The sequence below is a fragment of the Aulonocara stuartgranti genome, assembly GCF_965226115.1.
Source record: "Aulonocara stuartgranti genome assembly, chromosome: 13".
In the NCBI taxonomy this organism is placed as follows: domain Eukaryota; kingdom Metazoa; phylum Chordata; class Actinopteri; order Cichliformes; family Cichlidae; genus Aulonocara; species Aulonocara stuartgranti.
In genome coordinates, this window is record NC_138949.1 from 29979156 (window position 1) to 30001502 (window position 22347).

The following is a 22347-nucleotide window of genomic DNA, read 5'->3' on the forward strand; positions in this document are numbered from 1 at the left end:
CAGGATTATTGCATTATTGTTTACAATGACAAAACATTAATTTAATGCCTTATATTCACATTTCTTTATTGGTTTTTTCACATGCTTAAGGGCTGTATACAACACTGCAGGGCACTGTATTACCAGGGCAGCTGTGTACTGCTGTAATGACTCCAGTGTGTGTGAGGAAAGTACATACAGTAATAACACTGGCATGGTTGTGCAGTAAGTGTTTGCAGATGTGTGCAGGATGCATTTGGAGCCTGAAGAGGTGCATATAACATAGGAAACGTGTGCAGAGGTGGAGGTATATATTGACCATGACGTACGAGAGGAGGAATATAGTCAGGCTGAAGATGTGGTGGCTGCCGCGGGCATGGGAATGGTACAGAGGGAGGGATATTGTCTCTTCTTCCTAAGGTTCCCCCTCTCTCTGGTCGGCAGATGGTGTAGGTGGTGTCATTCTTGTGTTTTTGGGGCAGCACCTGGAGGTGAAGGGTGGAGGTGACTTGGCGAGGGTGGGGCAGGAGACTGACAGACTTGGTTAGCCGAGGTCTTTTGAGCATCCCCTTCATCCTTCCCTTATCCTCTGGAGTCTCAGATGTCTCCGCTCGCCTGTCACCATCCTGCCCTCCAGAATCAGGTTCAGCAGTGTCTTCACACACAGGCCTCACTGGTGTCTCTTCTACGACGATCCCAGTAAAGCAACTGCTGCTGGAACTGGACTCTGCTTCTGAGTCGGACTTAACCTCTGATCCAAAGTCTTCGTCAGATGAGCTGGACTCACTCCTGCCCCCCCACCGAGACCTGAAGTGTGCCTTGTGGTTGTAGCAGTCAGGGCAGCGAGATAGACTCTGGAGTTAGAATAGAATAGAATAATCCTTTAATTGTCCCACAAGGGGAAATTTGGTTGTATCAGCTCACTTTGGAGTAGAATCAGCAGGAGATAAGGACATGCATGCAGGTCCTCCTCCTACAACACTGAAACAATGCTGGCAATTCCCCAGATTTACACAAATATTGTAGAAAAGAAAAAACATTAAACCTGTTAAACTGGACTTATAGCCTCAGTATTAACATTTTGACTGCTGCCATGTTTGTTAGGATCCAGAAGCGACCATATTTTGACTAGTTGGAAACATCCAGGACTTAAAAATGAAGCCGAATTTGGCCCTAAAAGTGAGTCAATCCCAACAGAAAATACAAGGCCCACCTTTTCTGGATTGATAAACTCTGCTTACCTGTGTTACTGAACTTGAGCTCTCATACGATAATATGGTTTGTAAGAGCATGGAAAAGTCGCTGATGAAATGAACTCAGGCTTCATAGATACAGAAGGAAAATTCCTATTATGGTTAAGCCCCACCCCTTCATTTTCAAACCTGTTGTTTACAGGAGCAGCCAATCAGAGGACACTGACTTAAGGGAATTGAGGGCTGAAACAAACCTTTGTCTGACAGATGCAGAATATTTTGAGCTGTGAGTCACACAAACTCTACCCGGATACAGTCTAAGAATTTAAAAACCAACAGATCTCTTTCAAGCGGCAATTTCTCACATCATTTAAAAACATAGGTTAATACCTTTGATTGTTTTTGACGATGTGCTTGATTGTCCTCAGTGTTTTGTTCAGAATCTGAGTGAAGTCCTCCAGACTCGTCTAGAAATCAGATGGAGAAGAAAACGTGAAGGAAATAAGATGCACAACTACACGCATAACAAAAAAGAAAGACAGGTGGTTATTTGTGTTAGGGTTTTTTTGAAGCTACAGTTTGTTGAATTCTAGATTCTACATGAATATACAAACGCACAATCACCTGTGGCCTCTCATTACACAACATTTGAAAACACCTGTCCTACTTCAACACACTAGCAAGAAGTTGAATGGTTACATTTTCTTAGCTGACAATAAAAAAAAAAATACTACCAACCCATTAATAATCCGTATTAAAACTGAACCCAGTTGGAAAACAAACCAGAGAAATTACACTTATTTACTAGTGTTTGAGCAAAATGTTACAAATCACATTTAAGTGACTGAGTCTGGGCTCAAGTACTTTGAGATTAACAGGAATTCACATTTGCTATTTGAGAACATATGAGGTCATGTTCATTTTGATTTAAAGTCGTTTTGATAACTAATGAATGATTTCAGGCTCAGGATTTTTTCTGTCAAAGAACAAAATATGTCCTCACTCAGTTTGCAGCAGTACAGACTGAGCAGATTAATTGGTGAGAAAAACAGTCCTAACCAATTTCAGCTGTTAACCCTGCGTAATGTGTGGCATAGTAAAGTTTGTACTTGCTACTTCTTAAGATAACAAGTTATTCATTTATCACAAAGCGCACTCACCCATGCTTCCCCGTTCTCTGCCTCAGGTCCGGGATACTTCTGCTTCACACACCTGCGTGTCTTTGTGCAAATGAGTGCCAGGTGAGGGCGTTTTGATATGTGCTGTTTGAGGAAGAGACACACTGAGCTCATCGCTGTCAGAAAATAAATAAAATAAAGAGCCGACTTCCAACCACAGATCGACACACACAAGCACATATGCATACACACACCTTTTGTAAACACGCAACAGGATCATCGTCCAGGCCCCTCCACAACCTCCCACCAGCTGAATAAACACAAAGCTCCTATTAAAAGTCTTAAACTGCTGTTGATTTATGGGCAGGTAGTATATGCATGCGTGTTAAAGGTCTATATAAACCCTTAAATATGAAAGGAAAAAAAAAACCACCTTCAGTTTCAAACATTTCTTTATTCAGACAATGAAAATCTGATCTGATACAACCACTTACGTCACTCAGAGACAGTTAAGGCATGAAAATCTCTGCTGGTTTGGCCACAACAAATACAAAATAATCCGCAAGAAGAAAAAAAGAGATTTGGGAGTAACTCAGGAGTGTAATATTTAAGCTTCTCTCTCTCTCACATCAGAGCTTGTTGACTGAGGTGTTTAAGGGCAGGATATTTATTTATTTATTTATTTATTTTGGGGGGGGGGGGGTTCCAAAGAATCCTGAACACATGAATCTACAGCTAAACAGTTTGCTTAGCATGGAAATGTGGAAGGGGCGGCTTACACGTAACACAGTCAGCCTCCCCGTACTTGCAAAGATGACTCATTAAGATATGGGCGGGATCTCAATATCTGGATGCAAAAGAACAGCAAGAAAAACATCTTTATATTTATTTTAAAATTCATATATCTAGAGTTTGTAATATTCTTCTTACATAGCTCAGCAAATATATTCTGATGAGTTCTCTCCCCTGCATTCATCAGCTCATTGTTTATGCATGGTCTACGGCTTCTCTGGGCACAGGGGCATGGATGCTCCCACCTCCTGCTCTTTGAGAAATTCCCAAACCAGCCGAGAGCCACAATCTCTCCTGAGTGTGCTGGATCTGCCCCTGGAAGTCCGAACTATGTCAGCTGGCTCTTTCAATTCAGAGAAGCGGTGTCAACTGTATTCTGTCGGTCATTAACTGAAGCTCACGACCATAGGTAAAGGTAAATCTAAAACTTTTTTAAAAATTCACTGTATTAATAAGTGATTCAATAATAAAAAAAATTAAAAAAAAGTCCAGTTTTTGATCGATTTAATCTATCATCTGTGTTATTGGACAGAAAATGGATCATATATGAGGCCCAAATATGTCCCGAACCAGCCGGTGGACCACGTCAGTAGTCAGAGAAGCAAAAGCTCATTAAGCGTTGTTGTCGTGCTATCACGTCTGAAAATTTGGCAAAATGTAGACTTTATTTTATATGGGCCCACACAATGATCAAATACAGATCTACCAGCTCTCTGCAGATGAGAGTAACATCACAGGTCAGTGACAGGACATGAAGCTAACATCCAAAGTTTAAACTGTGTGCAGCTCTGATTATACACAGGAAATGCACCTCTGGGTCTTCATCACAGAGAGTGAACAGACATTCGAGTAGAATAATACACAGAAGAAAAGTTTCAAGAAGTTTTCATATATTTAAGGCTGCAGCTTTCAAAGTTTCACAGCCATCACGATTTCCAACACGCAGTACCATTGTCACTATAATCCACTTATTTAGTTCTCAAATATTTTTTTAAAAAAAAGACTCTGGAGTGCAAAAGTCACCACATGAAAGAAAAATGGATGTTAAGGGAAAGTACTGTAAAGTTACTAGGAAAACTGTCTGTTTCAAAACACCCACAAAATTCACAAAGCTTAGGATACAACAGACGTGGTCCATCTAAATTGGCACGAGTGACGTTAAGGTAAACACAAACGCACTACGGCATCAAATATTTGGGGGGTTTTTTCAGTTCAGTATTCTGCCGGGAACGTTGGTGAGCATCACTGTGTTTGCTTTGTTTTCACATGACTACTTTTTCTGTGTTTGAACAACAACGCAAGCGTGGCGTGGCGTGACACGACACTGTGCAGACTTCAAAGGTGATGTGTGAAGATTTGGGACAGCCTTCCTCGTCTCTCACACACGCACACAAATCTAAATGTCTTCTTCCACTCAATGTGTCACTTTGACCTTTAGAGTGTCTGAGCCACAGAAAATTATATATCTTGTGTTTTTTTTTATTTTCTGGTGGTGAACACTGTTTATCCTGCTGTGGATACTATCTGAAGGCAGTTTTTCAAATGGCACAAACACGTTTTTTCCTCCTTGCAGCTCCTCAGAAAGAAATTTACAAAGACAACACTTTGCAAACAATACATCATCGTCTGAAACATTAAGCTTTACATATTTTTAAAGTTTGATAAGGTTTTGGGAATCAACATGTGAAAATCAAACACTGTAAACGTTTGATCACCAGTGTGGCTGCAGTTTTTAGATGACTGCTGCTGTCTCCTTGCACTCGCTCCTCTGCGACGCCGCTTGATCGCCTCTCGTGTGTCTGAACAGTTATACTTCTCATGATTTTATACTTTCAGGAAGTGAACACAGTCACAGGGAGGCAAATCTGGGGAGTTAGACAGGTGGTGAGCGAAGCCTGAATGTCTGTGGCTGAAAATCCCCACAGTTCAGATCGTTGCATCTGAATCTCCTCCCTCAGACACCTCAGGATGTTACAGCAGAACTCTGTATCCACAGCCTTGTGCTGGGGAACGAATCCATGATGCACAACCAGATAAATGTTGAAAAAAAATGCAGAGCGTTCTTCTAAGTTTCCTCAACCTGATGTGCTGCCTTTGGACTTGGAAACTCTGGTCTTTGACTGGAAACTGCTTGGTCATAGCTAAAGATTCAGCTCTCATCACCAACGATGATCATCCACAAACTCTGGATCAGTTTAAAGTAAAAGTTGATGTTCGTTCTTTGCACTAATGTGAGGTCCATGGTGAAGTCACACAGTGAGAGTGGTCAGAATGGAGGAAAGAAAAAGACATGCTGAAAATGACCTTAAAGAGGAGATCAGATCACAGTAAGGTTCAGATAAGGTTTTTGATTTTTACGCTTCAGTTTCCGGAACCTTCTCCAGTTTTCCGTGAAGCTGAAAATGACAAAAACAAAAGAGAAACGATGTTGCCAGTGTTGGAAACGCAGGACTGTAAAACAGACTATATGTCAGTTTATACACAACACTTTGGTTCTCTCATTTGAAAAGGCTGGATAACAAGTGTGACTGACTGGGATGTGGCATCTGTGGTGACTCTCATTCTCAAAAGGCAAAGTTTTTATCCGCCACCATTCGGTTGTTTTGAAGAGAATTTTGATGAACAAGTGATGAATGTGACCAAGAAACAGAGGACAAATAACTGAAAAGTCATAAGTCTACGAGTGCACCTGGATGATTCTCCTTTCTGACTTTAGTAAATTACAAAACGACCTTCACAGTTCCACAAAGACTAGGCAGCACAAAGAGTCGCCCCCTGCTGGCAATCAAAAGGAATGCAGCTTGAAGGCACTTCCGCCTCAATTAAATCCCAAAACTGAATCCATCTTCTAAAACATCTCCTAATCTGACACAGTGACCACACACACAAATATAATATGATCTGAGCTAGCATTAATGCTTCAGTCATGTCAGTGACCGATTGCTAAAAAGCTCAGTTTTCATATTCACCCTAAAATGAGTGGTGTCAGGGTCACATCTTCAAGGAAATAATTAAGAAATTCAAAGATTTGCTCACATTCCCAGCTAGATTATCTGAAATTTAGTATTTCTGTTCACTTGTCTTAAGAGTTTAGGTGAAACTCGGCTCAAAACGAGGACAAGCTGCAAAGAGCGTAACACGGTCCAGGCTGAGCATGACCGCCTGGAAAAAAAAAGGTGGCAGCTTTAATGCAGGTGATTATGTTTTGGCAAACATCTGAAGACACAAGCAGACTCGTTAAAGCAGGGACGGAGAGTGATGGAGAACGTTTTTTTTTTTTTGCCTTTGCTTTCGGCAATGAGCTCAGCTGGAGGCCTGGAAGAAGAACACAGAAGACGGGAGGAAAGAAGTAATTTGGGGCTCTTTAGGAAAAGCCAGAAAAATAGATGCTTTTGCGTCACAGTTGCTGGATTTCAACATCCTGTCTAAGTGCCACTGAACAAAACTTTTGGCTCTGCGGTCAGTTTTTGGATGCACAAACAAACCTCAGAACACAACAAACCTTCAGTACATTCTGATTAAAGCAGCCCTGGCATCTAATTGTTCCAGAAACCAGGAATTCATAGTTCATCGTGTCCACACTGCGTCATGGAGCTGCCTGATACAATCATCTGGTTCCAGCTGAGGAAATTCGCTGGATCGACTGGGGATACTTACAATTTTCCTTGAATCCAGGATGTGGACTTCAAGTACAACTACATGACTACAAAAGTATCCATGGTTAAATCTGAAAGGTTAACAGTGTGGAGTCCTCTCACCTCATCAGGTTAAAGCTTCATATAATTCATACTCTCAATTTCTCGAACTTCAGCTTGGGACTGAATTTCCGTCAGTCTAGTGTATACTGTGCAACTGAAAGACTTCATGAAATGAAAGCTAATGAATCCAAAGTGCTTTTGTTTGGCAATTAGCTGAGAAACAGCTTGTGAAGGACGTTCCTACAACGAAAATGTTCATCCTTGGTGTAATGGTGTCAGTATCTCAGCAAATAATGATCTGGTGGCGTTTGTGACATCTTCTAGAGTTTATCAGGGTTTGGATGGGCATCTTGGGGTCTTCAGATGGAAAGGTCAGTGTCTGTGTCAGTGGGCGTGGTCTTTGGGCTCACACTGCCTGCCCTCTCCTCGGGAATGGAGGACGAGTCACCGTTGAGAGCAGGCAGCAAACCTGGAAAACAAAACAAATATATTAACAGGTGGGTCGCTTTCATTCAGGATTCTCAAAATCGAGTTACACAGCGGAAAGTGCAGAAAGCTACAAAGAACGTAGTTAAACCACTCACTGAAACAGCCATTGGTAAACTCAACCAAGGGTCATACAGGCTTTAACTCTCAGTACTGAATACAAAACATGTTTTCAGCTCAGTTGTAAGAATTCATATTGAATGTAACTATACCTACTTATACTAATTAGCTCATATAATATCACTTAAAAACTTAATGTGTTTAAGTCTCTCTACTATTTTCTCTTTATTTAGTTCTGAAGTGTCACTTATGCAGACTATAAAAAGATGTTATGTCTTACGTTCAGTATCATAAACCGAGCTGTCAGAGTTGGTACGGTTTCTCCGCTGAGTTGACCTTTGACCTCCACTCACGTACTCCTTCAGTACACCTGACCTGAGGAGGAGGAGTAATGAAAAAGATTGAGAGAAACTGAAAACTTTCTCACCGCAGTAGTGTTATTTAACAAGTGTGTCTTACAGCTGTAATTTAATGGGGAGGTTTTGTGAACAGTAAAAAAAAAAGTCATCCACAAATATTTACCCCTATTAGCCAGAAGGAGAACAAAACTACCAAGAAGTAAAAGGAAGAGATGTTTGGACATCTCTGCTCAGACTGCTGCCCACAGGACCCTGACAAGCAACAATGCAAGCTTTAGCTGCCCTCAAACAACAACAACGGAGAATCTCAGCTGATAGGATTTAGCAACACAGTGTCAAACAAATTCTTCTCCAAACTTGAAATATTTTCAACTATTGTGTGTTTGTCTGACTTCCCAATACTGTGGTCCCCGCCAACCTTGACAGAAACATGGTTAGGCGGTTAGCCACCGCATACAGCATTTGCTTCAGTATTGTTTAATTTCAGTCATGGCATCTAGTGTCTGCTTTATTTCCAAATCTAAGAAATGGACATTTATACAGAAACTTCTTTTTTCCCCAAATCATTATGTTTTGAAATTATAGAACTACACTGCTGATGCAGCACAGCCTGTCACGCATCTGCACTGCAGTCAAATGAGCCTTTGTGTGGCAAATGTTTATGTCTAGATTGGAAATAAGGCAGACACTAGGTGCCATGGTCATTAGAATTATGGAAAGGCAGCTTATTAGGTGCTTTTCCATAATACTAAGACTGCCTTATTTCAGCAATTACCAATCACATTTGATATAACAAGCAAAAGTGACATCGGACTCGACAGTCCTGTCCAGTTAGAGATCAAACTGCAATCAGAATCGTGCTAAATTATATAAATAAACATTTCTAATGCTAAAGAAGTCCTGAACATGTGAGAAGAACTCTTACATATTTATACGAAGCTTCCAACTGATTCCAGCTTAATTATCAGTTGTTGAAACAATAACAAAATCTGTAAAAATAAATGAACTATCTAGACTGTCAACTGCTCCTTTACAGAAAGCAAGTTTATTAAACTGATAACTGAGTTAGTTATCAGCTGATCAGAGTTAGTTCAGTTATTATTAATTATTATTGTGTTTTTTCTTATTATTATTATTATTATCAATAAATAATATCATTACTATATTCAGGGTTTGTTGAAGAAAAGCAGCCAGTGAGTGAGTTATGTGACCTGGGATTTCTGCAGTCCAACTACAACAGAAAACCCAGAGTTGCCTCCAGTTTTCCATTAAACCTGCTTCTGGAGCAAAGCCCCGCTTCCATCTGAGACGATGCAGGAGCATTTGCTCATCACACAATCAGACTCCAAAACACAAGAACATAAACAAGCTGTCGTTACTCATTAAATAAATGCAATATATAATCTTCATAATACTGTACAATTTCCACTCAGACCACTGGGCTGCTTCATAGCCACTCACTGTCGTAGACATTATTACTGCACTCATATTAATCTGTCAGTCTTGTGACTCAGCACTATCACACTGGACTTTACAGGTTGTGCTGTAAATATTTAGTTTCATCCTGATGTCTCATGTGTTCAATTCCACATCAAATCTCACATAAAACCTTTTTTTTTCCACAATCATGAGTTTAAATTTTATCGCTTGCTTTGCTTTTTGTCCTCTTGACAGAGAATGACATCCTCTGAAAGTTAAATGAACCAGCAACAAAAATGAAGGGACCTTTAAATCCTCACAGTCATTTTCATTCAACAGATTTGAGAAAACCTAAAGAACTAGTTTGGTTTCTGAGAAACTGGTGAAGAGCCGTTACATTTGATTTGTAAAGGTCAACAACAACAAAAATTAAAATATTCAGTTTATTTTTTGCATGGTGTGTGAACAGCTTCCCCCCAAAAGATCCAAGACACAAGTACAGAAGGAGTAGAAACTGTTGTAAAGCGGAGTGACGTATGAACACTTAACCTTGAAGTAACCAAGTGAGGTGTTACAACTTTTCACAGGTGTGACAGGGTTAATGGGTAGTTAGGTGGGTCATTTATTTTTTGTTTTAACACTGTGGACAAATTTTTGGTGTAATTTTCTATGTGCAAAGTGATGTTTCGCAGTGAAGTGGTGCTCACGAGAACTAGCAGACACCTGAGACCCAAACTCACGATGAAAACAACTAAACTGACATTTTGTGAGGTTGACGCTTTTGTGCCCAAAACATATTACTGATAAACAATAACTGAATATTGTCATGGGAAAAGTAAATAGTATAGGCATCATTAACACATAAAGCTGTAAGGAAAAAGGAAAAAGGTTTCCTGTACAAAATCTAATGGAGTCATAAATGAACCCACTCAGTCATTTCAGTGGCTAAAATAGCAGTCACTTGAGGGTTTAACAGGTTTTATTTGCTTTAATAATACCTGCTGTCTATGCTAGGCATTAATGTCAGCAGATTTTAAATCACTAAAGTGAACAAATGAAGTTGAGTCTGATAAATATCCTAACATCTATTTCATTCTTATGTGATGCAGCAGTCATCAGCAATTGAAAAAGCACTTACTTTATAATTTTAACATCTCCCAGTAACAGATGTATGTAACACCATTACTTTAAAAAGTGTCCTGCCATGCATCTCAGTCCAACCATTGGAACGAGACTTTTTACAGAATCCATCAACAAAACATGATTTTTTTTTTTTTAAAAAAAGGCAATCATGCTACACACAAAACAAGTCACTTTGTTGAATTAGCTCTCAGGTAGATGGTGACTCTGCTGTCAGAAGGTGACGTGTGTGCAAAGCACTGCACACGGACTATAAAATGCCAATATGTGACAATAATAATTAGTGTGTGACGTGTCCATCCTCCAGTACTCTTCAGTACCTGCTGTAGTAAAGTCTACACTGAGTTGTGCCAGTTCAGATTGACATATTTAAAATACTACATTTCTGCCTCCTGGAGGCCAAAATCAGCATTCCAGTAATTCCTTTCTTATTTGGAGAACAGGGTCAGATTGAAAGCTTGTACAAATTCAAAAACTTTCACGTAAAAGTCTGCTTCCTGTCCAGGATGATTTTTCAGTGTCTGTACTGAATAATTTTACTTTAAGTAGTAATACTGAAACAATGCTGTGCATGTTTGTATCTACTTTATTGTTCTTTAACTTCCTCCTAAAAATTCTAGTTTGAAAACTCTGATCGAGTCTTTGCCTCAGACTAAACGATCCACCCTAAAACCAGCTTATTACTTTTAAATCTGTGAAAACACATTGAATTGAATTGCTTTTAAAGGCAAGTTGTAACACAATGCTGTAACTGCAAGGCATTGTGTGCATGACATTATGATTGGAGGCTGAGCCTGCATAAAAGTTTGAAGCTAGAATCGCCCCTGGTGCATCCAAGGGTTTTTTTTCCCACGTAAAGATCTTTGAACAACATGTTTGTAATAAATATGCTTCATAAACAAACTTGAGTATAGTCTATAAGAAACTTTAAATGTGACTTTGAATGAATTTAAGTCACCTCTTTTTTGTTACAACTTTAAATTCATGATGGTTTGTGTACGTGTTTCACTCACCTGTCAAAGCTGTATGTTCCAGGGTGACTGATTGACCGCTTCATCTGTACAGAAAGTGACACATTTGGTCATTTAGATTTTTTTTAAGTTCAATTAAAACCTGATAACAATTTCAAGACCTTCACTTTTGTTTTTGTTCTAAATATCTCTGATCCCTCGATGAGCTGTAAAATGAGAAAACATTTAGACTTTAAGCCATTTTGTTAACTTTTTATTTCCATCTGGCACGTCTAAATAAAGACCTGCGTCTTGAGCATTATTGGAATTATTCTGTTGCAGATTAAGATTTTTTTTTATTATGCCTGTAGGTATTGGTATTACAATGTTCAAAGTACAGTGAAAAGAATACAAAATAAGTAAAAGGAAATGAAAAGTGTCTGAGACTAAAAATGGAAATTGACTGAACAGTTTGATCATTTTTGTGCATTGTGTGAGGGTAACCTGAGTGACTGGTGCACCTTTCAAAATACAAAACAGAGTCATCACCTTATAAAAAAAAGTATTGGTCTGTTTATAAATGAAACAAGTAAAAGATCAAAGTAACATTTTTATTGAATTCTGTTCGATTTCTTTCTTACTGTAAAAATATAGTAAACTAATCAGTGAAGATAACATTTTGCTCGAGGTCAAGTGTTTTCTTAACCTCTCCTGTCACGTCTGCTTCAATGTTTTACCCTGAGTGTATGAGTACAAAATAAAATCTACAATAAAACAATTATGCCACACTGTTATTTGCCAAGTCTACAACTACACAATATTTCTATCCAATTACAGAACGCCTAATGACTCTGGTTTTGTGCACCAGAGCACTCTGTACTGCTGAACATCACGGGCACATTGTGAAACTCGAACAAACCATAGGAATATAAATGAAAAAAATCGGTCGTGTCAACAAAGATACAAAATTGTATTTTATTTTACGGAGGATGTTTCTTCTTGAATATTATTACTCATGTTGTATTAAACATCTTTTATCTACTGTAACTGAATAATTAAACAACTTTTGAGTTAGAGAAAATAGATATTATTGACCTTTTTTTTTATTAATCTAAACCTAAATTACAGGCTTTTGATTAGCTAGAGAAGGTGAAATTACCCTTTCAGGAGGTCGGAGGTCAGGAGTCAAACTGTGATTGGCCAAGGTCATACACTCCTCCAGAGTCCTGATGAAAGTGGCACATGTGGCACTGAGGAGCGAGGCCTGAAGACACACAGACGAATAACCAATCATCTTTTTTTTTTTTTTACTCACATACCTTCAAGCTTCAAACTGAGAAATAATTTTGATTTAATTTTAGACATCTTTCTGCCTGATGGGTCTTTTGTGTGCACTAAAGGTTCCTTTTTTTTTTTTTTAAATGGTAAAATGCCTCCTTTTTAAATAATTTCTTTCACATATACACAATAAAGCAAAATAATATCATTTAAGTACTGAAAAAAGAAACTCTTATAATTTGAGTCTAACTTTGAAATATTGTAAAGATAAGTTTGAGGTAAAAAGAACCCCCGTTTCTTACCTCAGAAGTCGGCGCGGTCTCTGAGTCAGCGCTGTACTGTGATTGGATTGTTTGGACCTGCTGGACGAGGAGGTCACAGTACAGGCGGAGTTCAGACATTTTTGTCTTCAGACAGTCTGGACCTGACAGACAGAAGTGTTGGGTTCAGGAAACTAATAAATGTGTACCTGAATCAACTAAATGATGCCACTGTTCACTTCTGTTTTATGTTAAAATATTTAAACAACTAGATTTCCATGATAATGTACATGGAAGGGTTGCAGAGTTGGACGACCCTTCTCCATGTCTTATTCGATTTTGAGATGACCAATAGTAGGGCTGCCACAAACAATTATTTTGATAGTCGACTAGTCACCGATTATTTATGCGATTAGTCGACTAATCAGATCATCATCCACTGGACGTAAAACTACAGCTTATTGCACCAGCAGCATCTGCTCTTATATATCATTAGCTTACAGCTTTAAGCTTTTAAGGTGCTAACTAAAAATAAAGACAAGATGATAGTTTATTCAATTTTAATGAAATTTGCAGATTGTTTCGGTAAAGTTTAATAAACTCCTTGCTATCTAAAATATAACAGGACACCGGAGTATATTCTCCAGCATCTCACACTTCTGATAATCAGCTGTCTGCTTGACATTTATTCAGCTGTGTAAAAACTATAACTTTAATCTCAGCCAAACCGATTTACTCAGGAACAAATAAAATACAAAAAAAAAAAAAAAAAAAAAAAAAGCCAAACAACAACATTTTTAATTTATCTAAGTGACTCATATATATTTAACCTGAGTCGCGAAAGACGGCGGTGGGTTTGAAAACAATTTGCTGGGAGTCCGGTGTTCTCACAGCGCTAGTGACCTAGCCCCCAGCTAGCTATCGAGCTAGTGGGTAACAGACGTCTCCGAAAACGTCGGAGCGCTTTTGAAAATATGTGGTGTCCTGATAAACTGAGCCGATATTTGAGGTTTACACAGCTACATTCTCGCCTGAAAATATGTTAAACGTTTATTTTGTGACCCAGAAAGAATAATAAGAGTAATATTAAAACTAACTAGCTACCGCCATTGTTGGAAACTAAGCTGGGCCGCGCTATGAATTCTGGGACACAGCTGCTTCTTCTTCTTCGGGGTTTAACGGCAGCTGGCATCCTTGTACATGCTGTGCTGCCATCTTCTGTTTCAGTCCGTTATTACACTCTTAAATCCTGCTACTTATTCCTGCGTCTTTTGGGATCTTACAAAGCTTCAAACGACACGTCGACTATTAAATCAGTCGTCGACGATTTTGATAGTCGACGTAATCGTGACAAGTCGACAAATCGTGGCAGCCCTAACCAATAGTCAATATCACTATCCACACTCCGTAATGCATATTGTGTCAAAATAAAATCAAAAAACACAACAGTAGTCTCTCACAGGATGAAAGACACTGAGCAGCTTATTTTGCAATTCCAGAATGAAATAAAGTAATATCAACAGGAGAATCATGTTCACATACAATAATGAATGGTTAAGTCTGTAATTAATGACCACAGGTGGACAGCTAAATGGCTAAAATGATAAGTCATAGCTGAGGATGCACCAAGGAACCTGGGAATCATTCCTTACAGTGTTTAAGGTAGACCTGAGCATTGTATGGCCCTGGCCTCATGTGGCCTTTACCACACAGCTGTCAAATAGCTCAACCTGGGCAAAGCGTTAAAAAGCGTCTGGGGCCTGAGGGCAGAAATTTATGAGATTTTATGAGAAGAAATGTGAGGACATTCCAGAGCTCTCAGATGCAAAAAGACAGCTCTTTGATTTGCTGTTGATGCAACTGTCCTTCATTTTTCCACCTCATACTTTGATCCTGACTGAGTAAAATAGTAAAGCATTTTGTATAAAGTTAAAGGTCTTTAAATTTTTTCAAAAACAATACAATTTGTTCGGTTTGTTTTGGGAATGTTGATTAAACAGTTATGAAAGGCTGGAGTTTTTATTATGTCTATATCATGTTTTTATTGCCTAATTGTAAAAGCCACTGCTACTGCTACCAGCAGCAGTTTATAAAGAGATAAAATTAATATTGAGCACAACTAAATTTAACTCATTGGTGTAGCCCTTCACAACAAAACCAGTTTCTTGGGGAAAATAATTGTCCATCCTGGTTTAAGGCAACATCAGGCTTGACCTAAATATTGCTTTCCTAACTTTAAAAAATAAAATAAAACTAAATATAAAACAAGACAATACATGCAATACAAACATTACTAATCTAGTTTGTAAGATAAAAAAATAACACCAGGACCAGGTTATATAAAACAATCTCATTAACATGCTGCATACTGCTGTCATCTGCAGTTGCTGTTTCTCCTTTTTATAAACCTCCTCATTTAGCAAACAAATCATATACAGAGCTGCCAATAGATAGCAGAAGTGAAATATTTAATCAAGCTGTTTATAAGGTGCTGTTACTGTAAATGTAACAAAAAGTGTAATAAAACTCTCACTTTATATATTGTCTCTCTGACCAAACACAATGACCGAGCGCGAGAGATAAGCCAAAGAATTACGGTGGTCTGAGTCTTTCAATGGTGTCGGCTCACCTGACCTCAGCTTGCAGTCTTTGTAAACACGCAGATAAAACTGCTGGTGTAGCAGCTGTTAAATATCTCTGAACTGCTAACCATTTCCTCTTAAGTCTCTCTATGCCACATCAGCTGTCCCGTGGCTGACATGTGGTGAAGTACGCACAGAATAACATTGAACTAGCAGACTGGGCTGCTTGTTCTTTTACTTTGTAATTTATTCTAAATTGTTGCTGACTGAAATGGTTTCCAGTTTTTGTTAGGTAATTTTCCCACGGATCAATCCTGAGAAAAAAGAGCAGACATTGCAGACTTACCTTTGTGTTTGTTACTGTCCAGTGTCCCAGCTTTGGATGACCCCAAAGCCACGAGCCACCTCTGCCTCTCTGCAGCGTTCACAGCTCGTACGTAGAAATGCTGTTCACCAGGGATTATCAACTCTAGACGGGTCGTATCTGTCGGATGAACTGAGACATAAAATATGAGGAGCGTTAGTGTGATGGATATGTTTGCTTTTGTGACACCATGAGAGAGAATGGGTGAGATATAGAGGAGCTAACCTTTAATGTCACATACGGACATCTTGATGGATCCTTTGCTTCCTTTGCCAACATCGTCCTCGCTGTCGTAATAAGAGATGACTCCGTTCTCTAAGACGAACCAGCGAGGCTGCCATCCTGAAGATAAAAAAACTTACATGTTTAATACAAAAAAAAATCAATGACAACACTGACTTTATAATTCCATGATTTTTTAGGTTTTATATATTCTCAAAATTGCACCCGAGTTTTGTTTATTTTAAAATGATATTTAGTTTCAATTTTACAGTTTAACATTTGTTTTTTGTTTTTTTTTATTTTAATTAAAAAACATGATGTAGCAAAAAAAGGTTGGTTATGGAACAAAAACATGCATAACAAAAAACAAAACAAAAACCTAAACAAATTTTTTTTAAAGATTCTGGCACTAGATTGTGACACAGAGTAAAATTAATTTAGTTGCAGTTTTAAACAAGTAAAATGTGTCTTTCGCAAACCTGGAAATTTCATGTACAGCCTGGACAGTCAGAATTTTCAAGGCCAATATTGATATCTGGTGATCTAAAAATCTGCTATATATGCTGATATTTTTCCCCTTTTTAGACATTTTCCCACTAGTGGGCAAACTATGCACCATCAACATCAATATTTCTCCCGTCACTTCCTTCCTTACTTTTTAAACTTTCATTTTTTGGCTGTTATCAGTGCTGATAAGGATATAATGGCCAATAATCATCTGTTGTAAACATGAAGTTATGATGGCTCAAAAAATGAAAAAAAAAAAAAAAGAACATAAAAAGACTGACCTTGATATTTGCATCTGCTATCAGCCACATTCCTATTTTAAACATTGTAATTTAGTAAGTGGTACATCCCTATTTATTATTGCCCAGTAGGTTTTCTTGATTTGACTGGTCAACAACAAGAGAAGATAGTGATCAAACTCATGAAAGCCACTTTCTGAATTTTCCAACTCTACAAGGCAGAGGACGTTGCTGAATATACTCTATCTTATCGCCTTAACCCGATTGTTTAACATCCACAGATATTCAGTTTACCATTAAATATGACAAAGACAGGGGCCCATACTTAGAGGTTGAATCAGTGCATTTTGAAGCCAAAAATCTTGACCATTTCCTGCTTCAAGTGTCTGAACTCTAACTCTGACTATAACCGTTTTTGGCAAGGGATCATACAATGAAGTGAAAAGGGAAATTTAAGTCTCTTTAGAAATGTCCCTTCAGAGGAGATTGTTCTGATGACATTCAGTTTCCAACTGACAAAAAGCAGATGACAGTGGGAGTGTTTGAGGTCACAAGCAGTGTATAGTTTGTCCTCCGCCACTATTATTAATAGACATGTTATGCTGGCATCATTAAGGTCAAACACCACTTCAGGTCCTGTTACCATGCAGCTGGTTTACATCAGAAGATACGTCCCTCAGTGGTTGTGTGTGGCTGTCAGTTCTCCTCTGAGCAACATTTAAGTTAATGCTATAAATACCTGGCTCCGCCCTGGAGCCAGGCCCGGGGAGGGTGCCCGAGGGCGAGCGTCTGGTGGCCGGGCCTTAGTCCATGGGGCCCGGCCGGGCACAGCCCGAAGAGGAGACATGGGCCCATCCTCCCGCAGGCCCACCACCCGCAGGAGGTGCCATAGGGGTCGGGTGCATTGTGTGCCGGGTGGCGGCCAGGAGCGGAGGCCCTGGCGGACTGACCCCCGGCTGCCAAGACTGGCAATAGGGACATGGAATGTCACCTCTCTGGTGGGGAAGGAGCCTGAGTTAGTGCGTGAGGTTGAGAGGTACCGGCTAGATATAGTCGGGCTCACCTCCACACATGGCTTGGGCTCTGGAACCAGTCTCCTGGAGAGGGGCTGGACTCTGTCTCAGTCTGGAGTTGCCCCTGGTGAGAGGCGGCGGGCTGGGGTGGGTATTCTAATATCCCCTCGGCTTGCTGCCGGTACGTTGGGGTTTTTCCCGGTGGACGAGAGGGTTTGTTCCCTGCGCCTTAGGGTCGGGGAACGGGTCCTGACTGTCATCTGCGCTTATGCGCCGAGTGGCAGTTCAGAGTACCCAGCCTTCTTAGAGTCCCTGGGGGGGGTGCTGGAGGGTGCTCCACCTGGAGACTCTGTTGTCCTGCTGGGAGACTTCAATGCTCACGTGGGTAACGACAGCGAGACCTGGAGGGGCGTGATTGGGAGGAACGGCCTCCCTGATCTGAACCCGAGCGGTGCTTTGTTATTGGACTTCTGTGCTAATCACAGTTTGGCCATAACGAACACCCTGTTCGAACATAAGAGTGTCCATAAGTGCACGTGGCACCAGGACGCTCTAGGCCGTAGGTCGATGATCGATTTTGTAATCGTATCAGCAGACCTGCGACCATATGTTCTGGACACTCGGGTAAAGAGAGGGGCTGAGCTGTCAACTGATCACCACCTGGTGGTGAGTTGGATCAGGTGGCGGAGGAGGACGCTGGACAGACCTGGTGCACCTAAACGCGTAGTGAGGGTGTGCTGGGAACGTCTAGCAGAGGCCACAGTCCGCGAGATCTTCAACGCACACCTCCGGCAGAGCTTCAACAGCATTCCGAGGGAGACTGGGGACATTGAGTCCGAATGGACCATGTTCAGCGTCTCCATTGCCGAAGCTGCTGCATTGAGCTGCGGCCGCAAGGTGGTTGGTGCCTGCCGCGGTGGTAATCCCCGAACCAAATGGTGGACACCAGAGGTGAAGGGAGCCACCAGGCTGAAGAAGGAGTCCTATCGGGCTTGGTTAGCCTGTGGGACTCCGGAGGCAGCGGACAGGTATCGACAGGCCAAGCGGAATGCGGCTCGGGCAGTGGCTGAAGCAAAAACTCGGGTGTGGGAGGAGTTCGGAGAGGCCATGGAAAAAGACTTTCGGACTGCCTCGAAGAGATTCTGGCAAACCGTCAGGCGTCTCAGGAGGGGAAAGCGGTGCTCTACCTGCACTGTGTATAGTGCTGGCGGAGCGCTACTGACGTCGACTGAGAAAATTGTCAGGCGGTGGAAGGAATACTTCGAGGACCTCCTTAATCCTACTGACATGTCTTCCGAGGAGGAAGCAGAGTCTGGGGATGAGGGGAATGACCCGCCAATTTCCGGGGGCGAGGTCACTGAGGCAGTTAAACAACTCCTTGGTGGCAGAGCCCCTGGTGTTGATGAGGTCCGCCCCGAGTTCCTGAAGGCTCTGGACGTTGTAGGGCTGTCCTGGTTGACACGCCTCTGCAATGTTGCGTGGAGATCAGGGGCAGTACCTGTGGACTGGCAGACCGGGGTGGTGGTCCCCATCTTTAAGAAGGGGGACCGGAGGGTGTGTTCCAACTACAGGGGGATCACACTCCTCAGCCTCCCTGGGAAAGTCTATGCCAGGGTGCTGGAATGGAGAGTTCGTCCGCTAGTCGAACCTCGGATACAGGAGGAACAATGCGGTTTTCGTCCTGGTCGCGGAACACTGGACCAGCTCTTTATCCTCTCCAGGATACTTGAGGGTGCATGGGAGTTTGCCCAACCAGTCTACATGTGTTTTGTGGACTTGGAGAAGGCATTCGACCGTGTCCCTCGGGGTGTCCTGTGGGAGGTGTTGCGGGAGTATGGGGTGTCTGGCCCATTGCTACGGGCCATTCGATCCCTATACAACCGTTGCAAGAGCTTGGTTCGCATTGCCGGCAATAAGTCGGACTCGTTCCTGGTGGGTGATGGGCTCCGCCAGGGCTGCCCTTTGTCTCCGGTTCTGTTCATAATTTTTATGGACAGGATTTCTAGGCGCAGCCAAGTGGCGGAGGGCTTTCGCTTCGGTGGCCTCAGAATCTCATCTCTGATTTTTGCAGATGATGTGGTTCTGTTGGCTTCATCGGGTGAGGGCCTCCAGCTCGCACTGGAACGGTTCGCAGCCGAGTGTGAAGCAGCGGGAATGAGGATCAGCACCTCCAAATCTGAGGCCATGGTTCTCAGCCGGAAAAGGGTGGAGTGCCCACTCCGGGTCGGGGATGAGTTCCTGCCCCAAGTGGAGGAGTTCAAGTATCTCGGGGTCTTGTTCGCGAGTGATGGGAGAAGGGAGCCGGAGATCGACAGACGGATTGGGGCTGCGGCTGCAGTAATGCGGACGCTGCACCGGTCCGTTGTGGTGAAGAGGGAGCTGAGTGTAAAAGCGAAGCTCTCAATTTACCGGTCGATCTACGTCCCTACCCTCACCTATGGCCACGAGCTGTGGGTAGTGACCGAAAGAACGAGATCGCGGATACAAGCGGCGGAAATGAGCTTCCTCCGAAGGGTGGCTGGCCTCTCCCTTAGAGATAGGGTGAGAAGTTCGGCCATCCGGGAGGGGCTCAGAGTAGAGCAGCTGCTGCTCCACATCGAAAGGAGCCAGCTGAGGTGGTTCGGGCATCTGACAAGGATGCCCCCTGGGCGCCTCCTGGGTGAGGTGTTCCAGGCATGTCCCACCGGGAGGAGGCCCCGGGGCAGACCCAGGACACGCTGGAGAGATTATATCTCTCGGCTGGCCTGGGAACGCCTTGGTGTTCCCCCGGATGAGCTGGAGGAGGTGGCTGGGGAGAGGGAGGTCTGGGCCTCTTTGCTTAGGCTGCTGCCCCCGCGACCCGGCTCCGGATAAAGCGGATGAAGATGGATGGATGGATGGATGGATGGATGGCTATAAATACATTCACTCAAGTCCTGTATTTAAGTAGCTCATTTGCTACTTTAAACTCTACTCTATTACATTTTAGAGTTTACAGTGATAAACATTTACTACATTTATAGTTCCTTTGCTCTAAACTGGGAGCTCCATTTCTGGCATCCTTGGTGTGATATATCCACTAATATTTCCTTCTTAGGTTTAGACACACAAATGTATTTAATTTTATTTACTCTGTGAAGACCCACTCGACCCCACCTTCTTTTCAGTCTATGTGTGTGTTTATTTCCATTGAGCAACACCGGCAACATCTCGGCCTTCTGTGCAGGTCCGCTATTAAAGCTCTTAGAGCTTAGTTGATGTGTAGTTCTCTTCCCTGAGAAACATCCTTTGGATTTTGGTTTCTTGCACTAAACAAGATTCCATACACAAGCACTTTAGTCATCGATTCACTTACACCACTGACCATAACAGCTATACACAGCAATTAGCTCACCTACCTACTTTGTCATTTGATTTGACAAATATAATGCTTTTTATTGGTATTTGTATGCATCTACCTTTCTGTCAAGCCTGCACAGCCCAGTTTGTGCAACCATGACAACAGGGAAAACTACTGGCTCCAGCAAATATGAAATCTACCAAAGCTGAGTTTCATATAATCTAACTTGAGGCCTTTGGATCTGAGGAACGGCTGAGATGCCTTAAAAGCACGTTGGTGCACCGCAAAGAACTAAATACACTTTCCAAGAAGAAGGTGAATAATTTTAAGACAGCAGCATTCACCAAAATGACCTTGTTTTGTTTGATTTGCAAACATACACCACCACTACCACCAACAACAACTTTAGTTTAATGAAGATATTCAAAACATACTTGTAATTTGTGTAATGTGGCTATTGTAAATTGCTGAATTATTATGACTTTTGCCAGTAAACCTGGCATGCAGTGGAGATTGAATAACTCTGCTTCCAACTGTCTCTAAAGATCATGACAAACTGACTTTTAAATTCTTCAATGCTTTAATTTAATTAAGCGCTAAAGACCCATGTGTAGGTAAAACGGTGAACATAATAAATGCCGAAACTTGTATTTACTGTTTCTCCACGTCTAATTACTTGGAATACTTTGATAGCTCAGCATTTACAATCTAGTGATGTCTTACATTTCACCATGTCGACAAGGTATATCATGACTTTTAATGCTTTAACTAAGTTTTTGCAGCAGTACCTTGGCATTGGCATGACGCTGATTAGCAACATAATTCTGACAAAATAAATCCAACATTACATTAATTTACAACCAAAAACAGCAGCCGCACAGTAACATGTACAGTTTTAATTTAATATTAGCTTGTTAGCTAACCTGCTAATTTAGAAACTTGTAACATATATAAAATTGGCTGACATTATTCAATACTAACACGGCTAGTTCAAATCAGTTTTTAGAAAGACTCACCTGTCATGTAGTTCGTCCATTTGTAAAGTATCCCCTCCATGTCTTCGTTTCACATCGGCTAACGTCGCTAGCCTTTTCCGTAGCCAGGCTAGCTGCAGCCGAACACTAGCTATATGTAGCTAACGGTCGCAGTAACCCTTGGTTTTCTGTGTAGCACCGCTGGTTATGTAAAACATGAATGAAGCGTTTGTGGTTTGTGACAGCTGAATGACAGCGTCAGCGGGTAAAAATAAAGCTGAGGTGTTGATTTGTTCTGAGCTGCTCGGAAACTCGACGGCTAACTTCTGGCCACTCAGCTGATGGAGAAAAATGTCAACAAACCACCAGCTTCTCTACGGAGTCCCGGAGCAGCC

The 22347-nt window shown here is 41.5% G+C and overlaps 2 protein-coding genes across 3 annotated transcripts; both read right to left on the minus strand.

Moving 5' to 3' along the window:
- Window positions 1-40: 40 nt before the first annotated feature.
- On the minus strand, window positions 41-2482 carry LOC309719837 (uncharacterized protein). Its single transcript, XM_082556219.1, has 3 exons — window positions 2333-2482; window positions 1563-1639; window positions 41-833 (listed from the first exon to the last, which is right to left on the minus strand). The coding sequence occupies exons 1-3, from the start codon at window positions 2334-2336 to the stop codon at window positions 120-122; spliced, it is 795 nt and encodes a 264-aa protein (XP_082412345.1). The 5' UTR covers window positions 2337-2482; the 3' UTR covers window positions 41-119.
- A 242-nt stretch (window positions 2483-2724) lies between these two features.
- Window positions 2725-22336, minus strand: plekha3 (pleckstrin homology domain containing, family A (phosphoinositide binding specific) member 3). 2 transcript variants are annotated; one of them, XR_014280473.1, is made up of 9 exons: window positions 21995-22336; window positions 15904-16020; window positions 15661-15810; window positions 12775-12896; window positions 12354-12458; window positions 11258-11301; window positions 7607-7701; window positions 6841-7249; window positions 2725-5478 (listed from the first exon to the last, which is right to left on the minus strand). XR_014280473.1 is itself a non-coding variant. In XM_082557198.1 (8 exons), exons 1-8 carry the CDS (start codon window positions 22032-22034, stop codon window positions 7140-7142), a joined length of 783 nt encoding a protein of 260 aa, XP_082413324.1. In that variant the 5' UTR covers window positions 22035-22336; the 3' UTR covers window positions 2725-7139. The 2 variants fall into 2 exon arrangements, 1 of the variants encoding a protein (XP_082413324.1); XM_082557198.1 differs by having other exon boundaries at window positions 2725-7249.
- Window positions 22337-22347: the final 11 nt, after the last annotated feature.